Here is a 17,336-nt window from a genome sequence, read left to right on the forward strand (position 1 = left end):
GCAGCCCTGGAAATTTTATGAGACAGCCATTTACCGCCTTGTGTCACAATGGGACAAGTGTCTCATCAGCCAGAGTCAATACTTCTAACATAGAGGAACTGGTTTTAATAATTATGCCTACGGCTCGTTTCTTTTTGAATGCCCCTTATATAACTATTCTTCTTCACTTCATGGATTAGGCTAGAAAGCTGTTCCGACTACGATAACTGTAGTACTATTTCAGTTCATATAATGTTACTGCAGGTTGTGCAGAAGAATTACTTCAGGATTGCCTCTCACCTACACGTATTTTTAGTTTCGTTTTGAAGACAGTCTTAGAAGACCAATGTTCCAGAGCAATCCTAATGCAACACAGAAGTGAAAATTTTTAAATCTCAAGGGATATGAGTTGCCATCTTTTTTTCGAATTAATTTATTTGTGGGTTTGCCGTAAACTACTATCATGGAACCACTACTAGTCTACCCGTGACTAGCTTGGGATTGCTGTTGTAAGGTGATGCAGAAACAGGGACTTGTTTGATTTTAATTTGAGCAGTTAACATCTTAATGATGAAAAAATTTCAGAAAATGACACTGATAAGTTCTATTAATTATGTCCGCTTCAATCGCTTTAAATAAGCAATTTCTTTGCGTTTACAGGGCACTAGGGAGTTGAGTATTGATGAATCCGGGTTTTCAAGGGAAGAAGTAGCATAAAGCAATGTAATCCATAAAAAGCAGTCAAAAGAGGCTGTAAACTATGGTCAATTTGTTATCAAAACGGATACACATAAATTTTGATATTCATCAAAATAGAAATGCGACACTCTAGAAAGTGCAGTTTAGGCGAGAGATTTGTATTGAAATTGTCTAAACCGTTTAGGAGTCAGTTCATAAAACTGTACTTTGACAGTTTTTTTTTTACCTTTATTCCACTTGTAGAATAAACAGGAAAGATTGGCCATCAAATTTCCAAAGAAATAAAAGGATAACATATCTAAAGGGTAGGCACTCAAGTCACAGAGTATCATCGTATTTCACTAGCAAGACTCTAAAGAGTGCAGTTTTCGTCAGATTTCTATGGCACTTAACAGAGTGTAGGGTCGAGAAAGCAGAAAGGTGAAACTAGTGTAACTAAGCCAGGTCCTGGTATTGAACGTGACTATAACAAACACTTGAATGGGGTGGAGCATGTAGACAGATTACGATCAAATAAAAATAAAGGGAGACTTCATTCCCAATGTAGTGCATGCAAAATACATTTGTGTTGCAATGACAAAAAGAACTGTTCCTCACAATTTCAAGAGTTATCACTAGATACGTGATACACACAAAAAAATTCAAATACTCTCATGATTTTTTAAAATTATATATATATATATATATATATATATATATATATATATATATATATATATATATATATATATATCATAAATCTTCTGTAGTTACTGTAAGCTTAAAATTAAATGTGACATTTTTGGAAAAATCAGAAATATCTTATTACTTCTGAGCATTGGCACTGAAAAACTTGACATATAAAATAAAATAGAATAATATTTCACAAACATTCATAGACTGTTTTGAGGCCACAGTAGCTCAAATTCCGCAAGGAAATTGGAAAAAGGTAAATTTCTTTATGTCAGAACATAAATGGATAATGGTCCTACTAAAAATACATAATGGATAAAGTATTCGATATAGTATAATTTTAGTGTAATGATACATTTTGCCCGTTAACAACTCAAACTCTCCTGTGGTTCAACATTAGTCGTTGCTAAATCAATAAATTTGCTCTTGACTCTATCTCGAGCGCTTAAGGCAATTCCACAAACCCTCACACAATAAAATACGGAACAGATATCATTCAGCAACAACAGGCAACTACAACGAGAGACCGGTTTGTTGATGCCGTCACTGTAGAATGTTTGTCTGTGTTGACGGAGATACAACTTCATCTCTGCTTGCAGCGCTTCATCACTATCCAACTGAGGTCCTAGAATGTTTTCTATAAGTTTTGGTACGTTGCGATTAGCACCACCATTCGCTTCATTAAGGCACGAACGACCCAACGTCGCAAATTACTGATATCGATACCATTGTCACCGTATACAACTTTCATTCACTTCTGAATTTCAGTAGGAGGCACGTTTCCCGACGTCAGAAATTCGATTGCAGCATTCTGTTCCTCACGTGTCGACAGAGTTACGTTACACACTGCCATTTTATATACTGCAATTCGGGGCGCTCTAGCGGCAGAGGCATTACTTCTCAGTTCGACCCCTTAAATATAAGTCGGTTCACCTGCCATCCTTTAAATGAACAAATGAACAAAATAATACTCGTTGGAACAGCGTAGTACAGTATTGCATCTGAGAAAAATGCTTTAACCTGACCTGGTAACCTTTCGGTTACGACTTGCAGCAATTCTTTAAAGCAGTCTTATCCATCTGCTACGTAACTCTGAAGTCAGCTGCCCTCGAACAGCAACTGTCTTACACCATTACCATCACCGAAATACGAACTTACGGAACATTATTTAAAATAAAACTCATGTTCGCCTACAATTTCTTATTCGTGTTCGCGGTTTTTAACTATTTTGGAGAGTGCGTTATACTGGGTGTCCCAAACGGAATGTTCAACATTAAGGGATATGATATGAACGATCATTCGAAGGAACAGTCTAGTAAACAAATTTCTAAAACGCTTACATAAACAGCTGTGAACACTTTTACATCTTCGATGCAATGAAACCAATCTCTTCTACTGCGACCTCTCTGCTTTAGATATTTTGAGAGATGATAGTATGAAACAAAACGCGAGGAAAATATCCGGTAAACATAGAGTCTATAATGCCTGAAGAGCTATGAGCATCTGTCCATCTTCGCTACTGTGAAACACATCTCTCCTGCAGATTTGTTTCACAATACTGCAGATGAAGAGATGCATTTTAGAGCCTAAGCATACTAGACTTGTTTATTTCGAATGATCGTCCTGTCGTCCTGTCGTGTCCCTGTATACTGAAAATTCCTCTAGGGACACCCTATATACTCCTAATGTTAAACACCGAGTTCCTCTGAAATTCACAAAAGCGACTGGTGAACCAATCCATACACTGTTTCTCTTAGTAATAAAAAGATAGTTGCCAATATTTTTATCGTCGTTTTACGCATTTTAGGCATTTCTAAATGTATGTGTATGTATTCCATGTAGTGCAAATCTATCTTCACAATTCAGGTGAAGAAGCTTGGAAATATTGTAGTATTGGCAGATATGACCTTTACGAAAGAAGTAAATTTACGTAATTTCTTACTGGACGTAAGACGAGATTATAATTTTAATGCTATGCTCTGACAGACAGGGGATCGTTGGTTAGAGAGCACCGTTGAGCTACCTGGACTTTTTTAATTTATTTAACTCATTTATTGAAACTTCATTCTGACTGGGCTGCCTTGTTTTAATAGTAGTACGCTGACATTTGTTACCGGGTTTCGTAGCCTCCAAATGGGGCTTGGATGGTTGGTTGGTTGCTTTGGAGGAAGCGACCGAAAACCGAGGTCATCGATCCCATCGGATTAGGGAAAGATGGAGAAGGAACGAACCCGGCATTTGCCTGAAGCGATCACGGAAAATCTGTATCAGGATGGCCGGACGCGGGTCTGAACCGTCATCCTCCAGAATGCAGCAGCCCTTTGTGCTAACCATTACACCACCTCGCTCGGTACGGGGACTGGCTTCATCATAAAGTGGTCCAGAACGTTCAATGAGAATCACGTGGGCTGCAGTTGCCATACCCACTACTACTGCGAAGGACCATCTAATACCAGAAGCGACGAGCTAATGAAGAAGGATACGCAATATCTTCACAAGAACATTACAATATGTGCTCTCAATTTTGGTGCATGCCAATTTATTAATAAAATTAAAAAAAATATTGTGAGAATTGAGTGCCAAAGCAAAGATTTTCTTACTATACGTTAATTACTTTACATATATTTGCATTTAAGGTGTGCTACAAAAATAGATGAGCCTTACCACGGATATTATAGATACAATTGAAAACAACTAACGCGATTTGGACATCTTAGAAGAATGTCAGAGGGAAGACAGAGAGAATAAGAGGACAATCCCTGCTACCTCGGAGCGAAGGCATGAGGCGTGCTATGCAGAACAGCGCCATGCAAGAAGTGATCTGACAAAATCGAAGGAATGGAAACTTGAATAGGAGAGACGGGGGATGGTGTAGAAAACTCACAGAAAGGAGAAGAGACGAACTGTGTTTGCCTGATCGTATTGGGTAAAATGTCTACCCCTTTTATTTAACAGAAAACAGTAAAGTAATACCCGTGAAAATAATATATTTAGTTATATCACTGCCCCATTTATTGAACAGAAGTAATGAAGTAATTCCATTGAAAGTGACATATTTTTAGATTATACCATGCCACTGCTGTTACTACATGCTAGCCGCTTGGAGCTCAAGCATCGCTGTAGCTGTCAACATGTGGTATACTTTGCGCTACAGTGTTTCGCGACTATTTGTCGTAGACTGCGCCTGGAGTCCAAATCATTGTTCTGAGACGATTGCGTGCTCTCAAGGTCGACACTACTCTCCAAGTTCCCATTCAAAACACATCGCACAGTTGTCCTGCCCCCTCCTTACGTTGCCTAAGTGTCGTAACTCAAAATGGTTCAGTTGTCTCTAAGCACTGTGGGACTTAACATCTGAAGTCATCAGTCGCCTAGAATTAGGACGACTTAAACCTAACTAACCTTAGGACATCACACACAGCCATGCCCGAGGCACGATTCGAACCTGCGGCCATAGAAGCAGCGTGGTTCCAGACTGAAGCGCCTAGAGCCACTCGGTCACAGCGGCCGGAGGGCCATAACTGTTTGGCAGCGGTCACAGTCTGTCACTGTTTCCACCCGAAGCGTCCCTTCTGCAACATTTCTGCTACAAGAATGGTATGATCTACGATGACCCAGTTCGACATTTCAGCCACACAGATGGATCCCCGTACGATTAATCTTTCGCTTCGCCGTCCTGCAGTGTGTTCGGCTCGCCGCGCGAGACATCAGAGGCATTTGTCAATCGATTCCAATTGGGGCCACCGATTTATCCGCCCTCAGAGGACGCTGTTGCCCCCGCGCTGTCAGCCCACGAGTCCTGCGCAGCGAAACCTCCGCAGCATCCATCAGAGCCCCTGGGATCACGCACTGCTGCCTGACAGCGGCATTCCTCTCTCTTTGCGTGCCAAATGCGTTGCCGGTCGGGCCTGACGTTTATTGCACGACCGGGAAAGCCTGGGCGATACGGCCCCGCGAGGATCGTTTCAGGGCAGAAGCCACAGCGAACGAGAGGGGGGATGTTAACGCCGCATCCGGCGAGCGCTGGCGAAATTGACGCCTACGGTGCCATGGGGACACGGTGCCATGGGGACACGACACACCAAAGTGGATCTGCTTTGTCCGTCTGCGAACGAAATTGAGAGATCTCCATTCGCAGCTTTACTAATGTAAGATACTCAAATATGAAATTATTCGGGCATACTTCGATTTGAGTCAAGTGTGATTTGTCATTTATGAAGAAGCACCAGAGCAAAACTGCGACGGAGAGAGCAAGGTAACAGCCATGTGTTAAATGTTGCGTACATGTGGTGACTCTCCTTTCGGACATGTCAGAATGAAAAAATTGGTTCAAATGGCTCTGAGCACTATGGGACTCAACTGCTGTGGTCATCAGTCCCCTAGAACTTAGATCTACTTAAACCTAACTAACCTAAGGACATCACACACACCCATGCCCGAGGCAGGATTCGAACAGGCGACCGTAGCAGCAGCGCGGCTCCGGACTGGAGCGCCTAGAACCGCACGGCCACCACGACCGGCTGTCAGAATGAACATTCATCATTCTTGAGCCTGCAGACACGAATCAAGACACAAAGGACTTATAGACATTAACTGACAGTGGGCACAGATTTATATCAATGTGGCAGGTTGAAAATTTGTGCCGGGCTGGGATTTCGGGTCTCCTGGGTGCTAGGCAGATGCGTTGACCACTGTGCCATCTGGACACAGTGGTAACCACAGCCACAAAGACTACCTAGCGTGTATCGCATTAGACTGAAACTCTCAACTAGCTGTGGTGCAGGGGTACCGTCTTTGATTAGTAATCAAAACGCCCTGGGTCCAGGGTTCGAATCCCGGCACCGCTGAAATTTTGAATTACAATCATCAGCAATAGCGACGGAAGACATCCAACATAAGAAGTCACACCTCAGTCAGTAAACGGCCTTGTCAAAGAGAGTGTATGAGCGGACAGAGGTTCAGGGCACTCCCTTACCCATGGCACCGGAAACTGCCCCTAAAGACCGGAGAAACACAAAAGTCCCCCAAAGTATCCCATTCAAATATCCGGGAGGTGACTGCCAAAGGGAAGGTGCCCATGAGATAAAGATCGAATAACCAACGATAGCGTAACGATCTACGAACCGGGGAATGGAATGTCGGAAGGTAAACGCTAAGGCTCAGTTTAGATATAGTGGGGATCAATTAAATGAAATTGAATTCTAGTCAGATGAGTACAGGGTAGTATCAACAACGGCAGTAAGTGGTATAACTGGAGTAGGATTCGTGACGAATAGGAAAGTTAGGCAGAGAGTTAGTTACTGTGAACATTCAGTGACAGCGTTGTTCTCATCACGATCGACAGCAAACAGACACCAACAACGATACTTCAGGTATACATGCCGACGTCGCAAGCTGAAGATGAAGGGATAGATAAAGTACACTGAAGCGCCAAAGAATCTGGTACAGCAATGTATACTGAGATACAGAGATACGTAAACAGGCAGAATTCGGCGTTTCGGTCGGCAGCGCCTATATAAGACAACAAGTGTCTGGTGCAGTTGTTAGATCAGTTACTGCTGTTACAAGACAAGTTACCAACATTTCAGTGAGTTTGAAAGTGGTGTTACAGTCGCTGCTCAAACGATGGGACACAGCATTTCCGAGGTGGCGCTGAGGTGAGAATTTTCCCGTACTGTCATTACAGCAGTGTGTCGTGAATATCAGGAATCAGGTAAAGCATCAAACCTCCGACATCGCTGCGACCGGAAATAGATCCTGCAAGAACGAGACCAACGACGACTGAAGAGAATCGTTGAACCTGACAGATGTGCAACCCTTTCGCAAATTGCTGCACATATCAATAGGCCATCAACAAGTGTCACCCGTGAGGACCATTCAACGAAACATAATTGATACGGGATTTTGGGGCCGGAGGCGAACTCGAGTACCCTTGATGACTGCATGATTCAAAGCTTTCCCCTCTCCTGGAAACGTCAACACCGACGTTCATTGTGCGACGGGCTTGGGCAATTCCAGCAGGACAATGCGACACCATACACGTCCACAATTGCTACAGAGTTGCCCCAAGAACACTCTTCTGAGTTTAGACACTTCCTCTGGCCGCCAAATTCCCCAGACATGAACATTATTGAGCACATCTGGGACGCCTTGCAACGTGCCGCTCAGAAGAGATCACGAGCCCCTCGTACTCTTACGGAATTATGGACAGCCATGCAGAATGCATGGTGTCAGTTCCCTCCAGCACTACTTCAGACGTTAGGTAGAGTTCTTGCAGCGTCGTGTTGCAGCACTTTTCCGCTGGCGCAAGAGATGATACTAGGCAAGTGTAACAGTTTCTTTGGCTCTTCAGTGTATATGAGGATATTGAGCGGGTAATTCAGTACATAAAGGGAGATAAAATGTAATAGTCATGGACAATGGAATGCGGTTGTAGGTGAAGAAGTAGAAGAAAGTGTTACGGTAGAATATGGGATTGATACTAGGAATGAGAGGGGAGAAAGATTAATTAAGTCCCATAAGAAATTTCACCTAGTCATGGCGAATACTATGTTGAAGAAACACAAAAGGAGGAGGTATACTTGGAAAAGACAGGGAGATTTAAATTCGATTACATCATGGTGAGGCAGAGATTCCGAAAACAGATATTGGATCGTAAGGCTGAGGCTTAAGACAATAGTCAGGAAGAATCAGTGTGCGAAGACGTGGGATACGGAGGTACTAGGAAATGAAGAGGTACGGTTGGAATTCTTTGAGGCTATAGAAACTGCACTAAAGAGTAGCTCACTAGGCAATTTTAAGAGAAATGGACGTCTCTAAAAAGGACAGTTACACGAGTTGGAAAGAAAACCGTCAGTATAAAGAAAGTAACTGCGAAGAAAGGATGGGAAACAGAAGGAATTATCAGTTCATCGAGGAAAGTAGAAAGTACAAAAACGAAACAGGAAATTCAAGAGTACAGAAATGCAAGTCACGTAGGAATGAAATAAACAGTAAGTGCAGGGGAGCTAAGGCGAAATGGCTGCATGAAAAATGTGAATAAAACGAAATAATTGACTGAAGGACTGACTCAGCTTATAGGGAAGTCAAAATATCCCTTACTGAGACGAAAACAAGGGCGCAAAGTAAGAGTGCAGTGGCAATACCACTTTTAAATGGATAGGAGATAGGGGATACGTGGAAAGAATACACTGAAGGCGTGTATCAGAAACAGGAGACGACATAGGAGAGATAGGGGTTCCAGTAATACAATCAGAATTTAAAAGAGCACTTGAAAAAATCAAATGAGGAAGAAGGAATAGATAACATTGCATCATAATTACTAAAACCATTGGGGGGAGTGGCAATGAAACAACTATTCAAGCTGGTGCATAGAATAGATGATGTTACTTATAATCCGTCTTGATTGCAAAAACATTTTTTTTATTCTTATGACCAGTTTCGGTTCATTCAGAATCATCTTCAGATCTGATATTTCAGTTACAGGAGTAACCCATCCAAATCCAGCAACTTTCACATGCTGCGTCGCATGTGACGGGTTACTCCTGTAACTGAAATATCAGATCTGAAGATGGTTCTGAATAAACCGAAACCGGTCATATGAATAAAAAAAAATTTGCAACCAAGACGGATTATAACTAACATTATACAATCACTGATTGCTGCTATCCCATCAGACATTATGTCTGCTTTTGCAAAATAGAATGGATGAGTCCGGCGATACACCATCTGGTTTCGGAAAATCATGATCCCCACAATTCCGAAGACTGCAACAACCGATAAGTGCGAGAATTATCGCACGATACGTTTAACAGCTCATGTACCCACACTGCTGGCAAGGATAATACGCAGAAGAATGGAGGATTAGTTAATAGACGATGTTTGGCTTTAGGAAAGGTAAAGGCACCGGAGAGGCAATTATAACGATCCAATTGATAATGGAAGCGAGAGTAACGAAAAATCAAGACACATTCATATGATTTGTCGACCTGGGAAAAACTTTCGGCATTGTAGAACGGTGCAAGGTGTTTGAAATTCTGAGAGAAATAGGGGTAAGCCTTAGGGAAAGACAGGTAATACACAATATGTACAACAAACAAGACAGAATAATAATCGTGGAAGACCAAGTGCGAAGTGCTCAGATAAAAATGGGTGTGAGCCAGGATATAGGCTTCGGCTCCTGCTGTTCAATCTATACATCAAAGAGGCAATCACGGAAATAAAAGAAAGGCTCAAGAATCTAACTAAAGTTTAAAGTGAAAGGATATGAATGATAAGATTCGTAGATGACATTGCTGCCCTAAATAAAAATTGAGAAGAATTGCGGGATCTGCTGAATGGAATGAAGTGTCTAATGAGTGCAAAATATGGAATTGAGAGCGAACTGAAAAAATACGAAAGTGATGAGAAATAGCAAAAATAAGAACAGTGATAAATTAAACAGAAGGATTGGTGGTCACAAAGTAGATGAAGTTAATGAATTCTGCTACCTAGGCTGCAAATAATTCATGACGGGTGGAGCAAGGAGAACATAAAAAGCAGACTAGCACTGGCTAAAAGGGAATTCCTGACCGAGAGAAGTCTAGTACTATCTTACGTAGATCTTAATTTGAGGTAGAAATTTCTGAGAATATACATTTGGTGTAAAGCATTGTATGGTACTGAAATATGGATTGTGGCAAAACCGCAACAGAAGATAATCGAAGCGTTTGAGATGTTGTGCTACAGACGAATGTTGAACACTTTGTGGACTGACAAGGTAAATAATGAGGAAGTTCTCCACAGAATTGGTGTGGAAAGGAATATATGAAACACATTGGCAACAATATTTGAATAATTTCCTTGGTACCATTGTGAGCTGTAAAGGGTAATAACTGTAGAGGAAGACAGAGAGTAGAAAACATCCAGTAAATACACTCCTGGAAATTGAAATAAGAACACCGTGAATTCATTGTCCCAGGAAGGGGAAACTTTATTGACACATTCCTGGGGTCAGATACATCACATGATCACACTGACAGAACCACAGGCACATAGACACAGGCAACAGAGCATGCACAATGTCGGCACTAGTACAGTGTATATCCACCTTTCGCAGCAATGCAGGCTGCTATTCTCCCATGGAGACGATCGTAGAGATGCTGGATGTAGTCCTGTGGAACGGCTTGCCATGCCATTTCCACCTGGCGCCTCAGTTGGACCAGCGTTCGTGCTGGACGTGCAGACCGCGTGAGACGACGCTTCATCCAGTCCCAAACATGCTCAATGGGGGACAGATCCGGAGATCTTGCTGGCCAGGGTAGTTGACTTACACCTTCTAGAGCACGTTGGGTGGCACGGGATACATGCGGACGTGCATTGTCCTGTTGGAACAGCAGGCTCCCTTGCCGGTCTAGGAATGGTAGAACGATTGGTTCGATGACGGTTTGGATGTACCGTGCACTATTCAGTGTCCCCTCGACGATCACCAGTGGTGTACGGCCAGTGTAGGAGATCGCTCCCCACACCATGATGCCGGGTGTTGGCCCTGTGTGCCTCGGTCGTATGCAGTCCTGATTGTGGCGCTCACCTGCACGGCGCCAAACACGCATACGACCATCATTGGCACCAAGGCAGAAGCGACTCTCATCGCTGAAGACGACACGTCTCCATTCGTCCCTCCATTCACGCCTGTCGCGACACCACTGGATGCTGGCTGCACGATGTTGGGGCGTGAGCGGAAGACAGCCTAATGGTGTGCGGGACCGTAGCCCAGCTTCATGGAGACGGTTGCGAATGGTCCTCGCCGATACCCCAGGAGCAACAGTGTCCCTAATTTGCTGGGAAGTGGCGGTGCGGTCCCCTACGGCACTGCGTAGGATCCTACGGTCTTGGCGTGCATCCGTGCGTCGCTGCGGTCCGGTCCCAGGTCGACGGGCACGTGCACCTTCCGCCGACCACTGGCGACAACATCGATGTACTGTGGAGACCTCACGCCCCACGTGTTGAGCAATTCGGCGGTACGTCCACCCGGCCTCCCGCATGTCCACTATACGCCCTCGCTCAAAGTCCGTCAACTGCACATACGGTTCACGTCCACGCTGTCGCGGCATGCTACCAGTGTTAAAGACTGCGATGGAGCTCCGTATGCCACGGCAAACTGGCTGACACTGACGGCGGCGGTGCACAAATGCTGCGCAGCTAGCGCCATTCGACGGCCAACACCGCGGTTCCTGGTGTGTCCGCTGTGCCGTGCGTGTGATCATTGCTTGTACAGCCCTCTCGCAGTGTCCGGAGCAAGTATGGTGGGTCTGACACACCGGTGTCAATGTGTTCTTTTTTCCATTTCCAGGAGTGTAATTGAGGACGTAGGTTGTAACTGCGGCTCCGACATGAAGAGGTTGACACCGGACAGGAATTCGTGGCGGGTCGTCTAAAGGCAGTGAGAAGTCTGCATGACTAAAAAAAAAAAACAAAAAAAAACAAAAAATTAAAAAAACACCAACACTCTACTGATGTAGTGCCTCTGTTCAGTACCCTCATTAATCACAACATCACAGCATCTCGCCAATTCCCCTCATAATTGAAACTTATGTACAATTATGATGATGACGGCCGATGATCCCTTCACGCTCGATACACAAGCTCGAACTCACGGGTATCGGCCCGCGCCTGCGTAATTCTGCTAATGCTGGGTTCTGGCTGTTGATGGCTGCCGCGCACATACACACATACTGACGCTCGTTGCAAAACTGTGTCACCTGCATAAAGCCCCAGCGAGCCTTCGTCCGCCGTCTGCCGTGAGGCTGGGGCAGTGCGCAATGAAGAACATTAAATCACAATTTCGCACCATATTTCCTAAAAATAACCCCTTGTCATCTACAGTACTAAGGCTAGTGAGCAGGAACACTAAATTGCTAATTAGCATTAGCACTACATCAATAGTGTGTGGTGTAAGGTAAGAATCTGCGTCTGAGAGAAGATGTGGTTGGCTAGTCTGTGGGATTGTGGTGACCACTGCGTCCGGATACCACAGTTTTCAGCGCATCTGCCTAGTAAGGACGAGAACCGGGCTTGAATCCCAGTCTCAACTTGCCTCATCGATAAAAATCAATGGTTACTTGCAGTTAACGCGTTTAATTCCTTTGTGTCGTGTTAAATGTTGTTCTGAGTTCCCGGTAGTACAATAGGTAATTCTGCCCGCAAGTTAACCTGCACTTCATTTTTCATCGAGGAACTGCCATTAAATGCTCAATGAATTCAATCCATCTTAACCTACTTCTTATCCAACACCTCTGAAAAACCTTGATGGTATCCTCACATGTACTAATTTTCAATGGGTTTTACTATTGTCTAAGTTTACAGACTTTGAGTTCTGCTGTCTTTGGATGTAAAATCTTCTACACATAATAGTGGAGTCTTAAAACGATTTAAAACTTCGGAATAAAGCTGTTACATGTTGGCTATTTATCGGCCCCCAGGAGCAAGAAAATTTTGATTTTCAATATTTCGCCTATTTGTTGACCTTATTAAATAATTTAAAATGCTGCCATAATCTAGTTATTGAGAGTTATAATCTCATGTCAGAGTTTAACAGAAGAAGATATTTATTGTATTTAGAAACTGTAGTTTTTTTAGGCATACTAATGAATGGCACCCAAATACCTGAGAACGATTCCAGGACAGAAGTTTATGGCTTACTGCCTTTATGTCTGCGTCTGCAGCTGAGTGGCCATCGTGGCTGACTGCCATGCCGAATATCTTGGATCGATTCTCAGTACCTCCAGGGAGTTTCATTTGGTGGGTGGGCTGGACCAGGGAGCAGTCACTTTTGTGATATCTGACAGTCAGTATCGGCCCCTGGTCACGATATCTGATAGTTGCCGGGTAGCGTTGTATTGACTGCGTGCCCCTCCATACTGCCTCCACTGACGCTATTGCGGAGGATGACAGACGATCGGTCTCTACTGAAGAGACCAACAGGACCTGTGGGTGCAAAGCAGTTACTACATGTCCGCTGTTCATGCAGTCAAACACAGCATCAGACATGACGTTGTAATTTACCACTTCCTTACTACCAATTTCACTCGAACAACTGTTTGCAGACAGTATCCACATGTACCATTCAATATAGCTGAACACCATATCGTTCTACAACATATTGTTCAGCACGTATTAGTTCATAAACATTCCGATGCTAGAAAAACCAGCTTTTGCCTAAAATGGATCACTTGATTACCCAGGTTATGTTCATCCCGTGTTTTATGATGAGAGGACTGCTAAGTAAACCTTTTCTAAAGTTTTTCGCCCTTACATGCTGGAAGTCACTCATCGGAATCAGACGTAACTGATTTGTAAGGTAATCCGACGTTTGTAGCTGTTTTATAAATGAGATTTCATTCCTTAAAGAATCATGTGTCTGCTGGTATCTATTGAATCAGCAAGCAGTAAGCAATATTGTGTCGGAAATAATGGAAATCCCTTAACATAGATTGTTGATCAGTTTCAAGTAATATGTTGTTAGGTGCCACGAACGACATAGGTTCGATAGTCGACTACCGATTAGAAAACTGTATCAGAAGACCAAACAGTACATGGAGAAATAAATACTACTGCGTAGAAGCTACTGTTTATGAGAACCTGTAGTAACAACACTGTTTTAAGTGACCGTATGGGTTTCTGGTGGCGTAGGTGTCCTCTGACAGCAACGAGACGCTATCGACGCTGTCGCTGACGCCATCGCAAGGCGACAACGGCCGCCTGCTCACGTGTCGGGCAGAGAACTCGCACGTGCGCGCCGGCATCCAGGAGCACTCCGTCAAGCTGTCCGTCTACTGTAAGTCGCTGCTCAGCTACCACGCCACTCTCCACAGTCACCGACACTGCGCAGTACAGACCAACCGCCATTCATTGCTCAACTCATGTTTCCGGCCTTTAGGTGAGATATGTCTGTTAGACCTGTCTGTATCTCTATCTACATAAGTACACTCCGAAATCAAGAGAGAGCACCTTACAGAGATTGCACGCTAACACAGTGTAACCCCATCTCTAGCCTTGCTAATAGCACCACTACAAGAAGGTGAGTCCACACATTTCTACATGTATGCCATATCCAGCTCAAATCACTCATCGATAAGTTGATCCATCAGAGCTAATAATTTGCAGGGATTCTAATTGCTACGCCCCCCCCCTTCCCCCTGTTCAAGACAGCTCCAAATATTTTCTTTGGGAGTGAAACTGGGTGATTCAGAGGATCCGTAGAGATGTTATATGGGGTCTAAGCGTATTCTCAACCTGGAAACTTATGGGTGTAGCCTTGTGAAGACACATGTTGTACCTCGGAAGACGGAAGTGGTCGCAACACACTCATCATGAAGAGCTAGTAGAAATGACAAGACTTACCGAGATTCTTGAAACAGACATCCTGCCTCATTCTCACGATAACTGTGATGGGTACAAGTCATGGCATGAGAAAAACACTTCAAACGTCACCTGATTGATTCCTCGGTTTACTCATCACCTTGCATTATTTGAAAAACGGCTAAATACCCACTCGTCAACCACTTCCTCTTTCTATGTTGTTTGGCCGATTGAGCAGCGTTCTGTGGGACTGGAAGCAATGGAAACTGACGGAATGTTCGACAAAGAAAGCGTTGAGATGGACATTCTTCATTCATTGACAACATTAATTGAAGTCTAACTTGACTCAAACTTCAATTGTTTTAATTTTTTTTCATTTTTAGTGACTATAAACACTAAGGGCACTGTGGAAGGCAAAAATGGTACAGGGACACCAAGACATGAATACACTGAGCGGATTCAGAAGGATGTAGGCTGTGGTAGTTACTTGGAGATGAAGCAGCTTGCACAGGATGGAGTAGAATGGAGAGCTGCTTCAAACCAGTCTCTGAACTGGTTACCACAACAACAACAAACGATAATATCACAAAACTTGTTTGGGATTTTCTCAGTGCAAGTTGTTGCAGGTCCTCTGAAATAAAAGATGGATTATATTTTTTCTGGTAGGTCCCGGTTGTCCAAAGCATGTATAACATCGAAATCTGTTGTTATTCGTTCACTATCTCTGCTTTTTCTTAGAAGTCTGCATTACGTCCTCCATTAAGGAAGAAACTATAAGTGTCATTTCAGTGCCAGTTGTGCAATTAATGTCGTGTTGTAGACGGCACGAGATTGTTTACCTCTTTGCCACCCTACCGAATATTGCGTCCTTTTCACAATCAGTAGTATGAGGTAGGAACAGAAAAGTGTTTTTAGCTATGTACGGCTCTAATTGAACATGTGGCTCACTGATGTAGAAGGGGAGAGTCGTATGCTTCTGCTTGACGCCCTAAGGTAAGATAGCTAACTGACCTTTAGTAAACTGTGATCTAATAAATTAAGCACGGGAAGAATATGGGAATAAATTAATAATAGTAAATTTTCAGTTAATGGCAATGATCATAATGGTAAAAATAGCGAAATATTTGAAAATTATTGTAGGCGGTACCTTGAGTTTAAAGTTGCCTAAGTCTGATAAATTATTCTGAAATACAACAGTCTTATGCAGGAATCGTGGTCCTACAAAATACACTGAAACGAGTTTATAGAATAACAAATATTAAGCAGCAGGTGATGCTGCGTCAAAGTAGCATGAAAAGTGGTGGAGTTCCCTAAAATTTAACAATTCTTTCCTAGTTCGGAAGTTGTAAGTGCTACTTGTAACTGAATTTTACTATGTATAAGACTGTACCTCCGATGTATCAGAACAGAAGTCTTACAAAATTTTCGCAAAACATGAAGTATATTACGTAGCAGTATTCCTCCAACAGTTCAACAGTAAAGTAAAACTTGGTGTCCGTCTGCTCCAACGGCTGTACAGATGTGTTCTTCGCGTATCCCTTGTGTTCAAGAGCCCTTGCACTTCCTAGCATCCTCCAGTGACCTTCAATTACTGCCAATGGGGACTTGAGGTATCACCCACCAAAATCATGAATTTTCCACAATGTCATAAAAAAAAAACGGACCACCATTTTAATACTTTGCCGAATACATTAATGTATTAAAGTTTCGTCTGTCTTTTATGTTCTAGTATTTTTAATGGGCCTGAGTCGTTTTATAGAATTTGTATGGCTTCCATTAATTTTTCAGGATATCCATTATTTACCATTACTGATCACAGTTCAATTCTGTTACCTATGTCAAATTCTTTCCATTGTAAAACAAATATATTTTATCCCATTCAACTTCTTTTTTAATATATTTTGCTCTTCTCCAGTTAGAGACTTTGAAAATGGGTTAGTTCTCTTAACGATTCTTGCATCCCTCTGTATTCTTTTCAGTCTTTCTGACTGTTGATCATGAGCAACATTACAAGTTCTTCAGCTTTTTATGAATGTGGAATTTTGCTTACTGTCCAGCATTGCTTTCTTATACGACATGTGCAGGGCCATGCATCCATCAGTTCCCGCTGTTTTCATATCTATAGTTTCTTTTTACGATTCCTGAAGCTTTTCGAATATGATGTCATCATCTTTAAACTCACACTCCCTCTCTTATGTGCAGAAAATGTGTTTAGTTTGAACCGGCTTCAGTCCAGTAGCTTCCTGTAGGTGTATCTTCGCAGATGCGCCCACGAGCGAGCTGCGCCTGGGACAGCGGATGCGCCCCGACGACATCAAGGAGGGCAGCGACGTCTACTTCGAGTGCCGTGTGCGAGCTAACCCGCCGGCCTACAAAGTGACCTGGAAATTCCAGGTAAGTGTGCGGACACTGCCACCGTCGTCAACGTGTCCGGCGCCGTGACTGATTTCAGTGATGGAACCACAAAAGTGAAAGAAACAAATAATTTTACCTAATTATGGAAACGTTACCGGTAGTACCACAGAAAACGCACTGTATGACAGTTAAGATTATCCATATTTAATGTTTGGAAGCCGTGATATGTAGAAATGTTTTCATATTGAACTGTTCTTCCTGATTTCTTAAGTAGTGTGTAACGACTAATCCCT

General features: G+C 43.1%; 1 protein-coding gene across 1 annotated transcript in view; it reads left to right on the top strand.

The window, feature by feature from the left end:
• LOC126260338 (nephrin-like) overlaps nucleotides 1–17,130 on the top strand; it is a 226,713-nt gene extending 209,583 nt beyond the window's left edge. The window contains exons 5-6 of the mRNA XM_049957663.1: nucleotides 14,020–14,164; nucleotides 16,952–17,130. Coding sequence (XP_049813620.1) covers nucleotides 14,020–14,164; nucleotides 16,952–17,130 — 324 coding nt within the window. The remainder of the gene's footprint in view (nucleotides 1–14,019; nucleotides 14,165–16,951) is intronic.
• The last annotated feature ends 206 nt before the right edge of the window (nucleotides 17,131–17,336 follow it).

The sequence above is a fragment of the Schistocerca nitens genome, chromosome 5, assembly GCF_023898315.1.
Source record: "Schistocerca nitens isolate TAMUIC-IGC-003100 chromosome 5, iqSchNite1.1, whole genome shotgun sequence".
NCBI lineage: Eukaryota > Metazoa > Arthropoda > Insecta > Orthoptera > Acrididae > Schistocerca > Schistocerca nitens.